Source organism: Pteropus vampyrus, unplaced genomic scaffold (assembly GCF_000151845.1).
Source record: "Pteropus vampyrus isolate Shadow unplaced genomic scaffold, Pvam_2.0 Scaffold443, whole genome shotgun sequence".
Taxonomy (NCBI): domain Eukaryota; kingdom Metazoa; phylum Chordata; class Mammalia; order Chiroptera; family Pteropodidae; genus Pteropus; species Pteropus vampyrus.
In genome coordinates, this window is record NW_011889224.1 from 18,895 (window position 1) to 23,039 (window position 4,145).

The following is a 4,145-nucleotide window of genomic DNA, read 5'->3' on the forward strand; positions in this document are numbered from 1 at the left end:
GCTTTGTTCTCTCTGGTCCTCATTATATTTCTCTGGTTAATAATTCCTCTCTTGTAGTAGTCTTGAGAAAATGTAAAAGAATATATAAAACATCTAGTATATACTCATGATCTAAATCCTGCCTTTTATTACTTTATATCTTGTCTCAGCTGCTTTGCAATATTTTTTTATTAAAATGTAAATGCAATTAAGATATATATTTAGAAAAGTGGTGGTCCCTTGCTCAGAAGGGATAAAGGAGTGAGCGTATGCTGTCTGGTGTTCAGATTTGCACATCCAAAACTGTGATTTCAGAGTCACTTAAAATCAGTCAGGAGGTAGAGCTATTGACTTTAATATCAATTTAGTTATTTGGGAATAACTATAATATCAATTTACAATGAGAAAGGTAACTTGCATCAGAAGAATATTCATACACTCAGTGAGCTTCTTACTGTTAAGCCTAAAATAACATTAGAGTTCAGAAGTTGTACCAGTGAACATACATTTAAGCCAGAGTTTTAAGATTGTTATTCTTATTTTGTTATGTTACTTTATTTTGAAATATATTTATTCTTATTCAATTCAATTGCACCTTGTTTCAAAAATTATGGACAGGGACTTCAAGGATACACAAAAAGCAAAGGTTAAAAATGTGTTCAAAAAAAGAAAGAAAACTAAAATGAAGGAAAGAAAATGAAGCCAAGACAGAGACTAGAAAATGTCGTCTGACCCACAAACTTGGTTCCAAAGCATAAAGAGAAACAAGGTGCAATTGAATTCTCAGTTATTTCAGAGAATCGTTCTTGGTAGTCAAACTGGAAGGTGCTGTATGTCCCATGAACAATAAATGGCTTGATTCTATTCTCTTAGCTTTGTCATAAGAAGACATCAAGATTTTAGAAGTCTGGTTATCATTTTTGGGGGCTGGAGTAGATATATATCAAAAAAGTCTTGCTTGTTTCTTTAATTTCTAACTGATATAAATCAACATTATGTATTAGCACATAATTTCTATCACACAAATGCTTTGAATTGGTAAACCTATTCTAAGAGTGTATTCTTTCTGTCTATACCATTCTTGTGAGAAATTCCTGTCTTTACTTGATTTTACAGATGATTAAAGCCAACACTGACTGCTTACTGTCACTGTACGCACAATTTCTCAGTTTCAACAGTGAATTTCATCAACTTCTTTTGATACTAGAGGTTTCACTATAGTAACTTTTTCTAATTCTGTGTTGCAAGCTACGGAATAATCCTACTGCCTATTGTAAAGATAAGCTAAATCAAAGTATGTAAGAATTATGATGACTATTATAAAGCTTCAGGATTCAAACCAGTACTTTATGTTTGATGCTAGTTTTATATATTTATGCTTGTCTTTCCTTTCTTAGTAGCCTCTCTAATATATTAGACAAATCATCTGATTTTACTACTTCCTTTCCTAGATCAACATACTTACCTGTCTAGTTTTTAAGTGTTTGAAAACTCTCGTTGTGAAAGAGACAAGCTACTGTCCTCATTATTCTTTTCTGTGAACTACTCTGGTTGTGTGGGGACTAGTCTACAGGCCTTTGCTTTAATGAACATTTATTGAGTGTTTTTGGTATGCAAAACCTGAGCTCCAAAACCAGAAGGATCTAACAAGTAAAACAATTTCAACCTAATCATTATTTATCTATGTTTATGGACACTCATTCTGTGCTTGGAACTGCCTTGCCTGCACTTAATCTTCACAACAACCCTATGAGCAAGAGAATGTTATTACTTCCCTTTTAAAATGAGGACCCTGAGGCATAAAGAGGTAAGTCACATACCCAAGGTAGCATACATGTTTAACAACAGAACCAGTATAAACACCCGAGGGCCAGAGAGTAAGTGTCCTTAACAACGAAAGATTCCTCCCTTCACAAAAGAGAATCATCCTCTGGAAAGAGCCCACTCTCTACCTGTAGGAATTAAAGGTTAAAAAAATTTTCCATATCAAAAGTGCTATGTTTTTTTTCACATTTGCCTTGCCACTCGGTCATTGGACTGTGATGAAGGACTCACAAAATATTAGAACTGAAAGGTATCTTTTAAATAATCTATTCTAAACCATGCTTTTTTAGGTGGAAGCTATGGCTTAATTACCCTGAGCAAGGTCGGACAACCAGAGTCTCATGAATTCATGTAGAGGGCTAGCCACACTTGACTGCTGTCCATCTGTCCACAGGGCCTGGATGGGTCCATGCTCATCTCTTCCAATATCTGGTCACAGCGCAATCTCTCATTTCTGAGGATTTTGCCTCAATTCTTGTCCATTCATCTGGCTTACATGGCCCTATAGATTTATGGCCATCCATTTTATATATACATATTTCTCAATTAGCTTTCAGGGGTTTTATTGGATTTCAATTATAGTGATAATTTTAACTAGAATTACAATTCTGGTTTTAAAAAGAATAAATCCCTCAGAACTTTAAAAGCATTTCTCCAATGGCTTCTAAGACCTAGTACTGATAAGAAGTGTGATGCTAGCATGATTTTCATTCCTTTGTCATTCCTCCCTCTGGCCCCTGTCCTAAAGCTTTTTAAGATTTTCTCTTTATACTTGTCTGATTGTGTTCCCTGTATATTTTTTGTTTGTCCTCTTTGCACTTGGTGAATACTTTTAATTGGAAGCCTTAGACCTTTCTTTAATCCAGAAGTAACTTTCTGAACAATTGCTTTTGTTTTCTTTTCTTCCTTTTACTCTTTGATTGCTCTTTTTGGGATTTAGAATTTCTCTCAAGCTCTATTCATGAGAATAGCTCTTACTGCTCTAGTAACCTCCATTGTGTGTATTTTGGGTTCTATTTTTCTCCACTCTGTTTTTTAGTCAATTTAATGCCATGACTTTTTTTTTTTTTTTCAGATATGCTTTTGAAGTCATTTCAATGGGACTTCAGATGAGATAAATAAAACTATGTTAACAGGACTGATCTTCAGATGTAGGTACCAATTCAACCATTCCAACTGGGAAAGTGTTGAAATGCTTAAATACTAGTTGGGAAATATTTATTACCGTTAGCTCTCATGCAACGCCTTGTAACCTTATCACTGATTTCTCTCCTCCAAACAACGAAGGTTCCTCATGATCAATTCTACTGAAACATCAATGCAAGGCAAAGGAGGGCACCTGCAGGGTCTGCTCTGTCTCTCAGAAAAGCATCCATTCTGATTGGTCCTTGCCCACATTTTGCCACATTATTTTTTTTCATTTTTTTTTTTTTTTAGCACTTTGAAATATCAACCCTTAAAATAACTCAGAAATCAAGTGTTCAAGTTTTGATGAGAGATTATCAACAATAAATTTATTTTGGTCATGAAACTTAAATATGGGAAACTTAAGAATGTATTCAAAACTCCTAAATATTTATTTATTATTTACTTCCTAAGAAATGAAGAGATTGCTCAAAGTGTATGGTAAGATGGTTGGAAGTATGCCTCAAATTTTTCAGAAAAAGTATGAAGAAATGGGACTCTATTCAGCAGATATGTCCTTTCTTGGGAATAATTGGCTCTCTCGTCCCATTGAATATGCCACAAATTTTGGAACACTTTGCACTAGTGCTTCACAGATGTAAAATGGCTTTGCTACGTTAGGTACTAGTGCGTGCAGACTTGCTCTCTTGTCTCTCCCGGACAAATTTTTAAAATACTGTGGGCAGATTGCATAGCTTTTCATGCAATTTCTGGGATTGAAATCCCATATAAAAGTAAAGTCTAACTTGGATGAAAACTTTAAAGTTATATCCCATTTAGCACTTTTAACTTTCCTATTGCAGTGAAAGCTATTTAATCCTAGGTTTTAGAGTAGGGTCCTATAGTGGTGTGGTCGATAAGTCCGCTTTTACAGTTCTTTTCTCTCTCTTCTTGTAATGCTACTCACCATCTATAGTAGAACAGAAATGGAATATAGAGAATATTAACGGTGGGACAAAAGATTTCTCATGCCTGGTGGTATCATAGTCCATTTTGGACAATGCCCTGAATGCGGCAGGTACTAAATTATAGGCTCTGTTATGAAGTACATGTGTGACACATATGGGTGACTCATTTTGGGAGAACCTGCACACGGCCTAGTTCTTTAACGTGAGTTAGCCACTGCAGTTGACCTCTTTCAAGTTCTCTTTAGAGTC

At 35.0% G+C, this 4,145-nt stretch overlaps 1 protein-coding gene and 1 pseudogene across 1 annotated transcript in view; both read right to left on the reverse strand.

Annotated features, from left to right (window-relative positions):
- The window catches only part of LOC105306516, a 6,472-nt pseudogene extending 4,657 nt beyond the window's left edge, over positions 1-1,815 (reverse strand).
- Positions 1,816-1,889: 74 nt separating this feature from the next.
- The window catches only part of LOC105306517 (trace amine-associated receptor 6-like), a 9,455-nt gene continuing 7,199 nt past the window's right edge, over positions 1,890-4,145 (reverse strand). Inside the window, 1 exon segment of the mRNA XM_011381557.2 lies at positions 1,890-1,931. Coding sequence (XP_011379859.2) covers positions 1,890-1,931 — 42 coding nt within the window.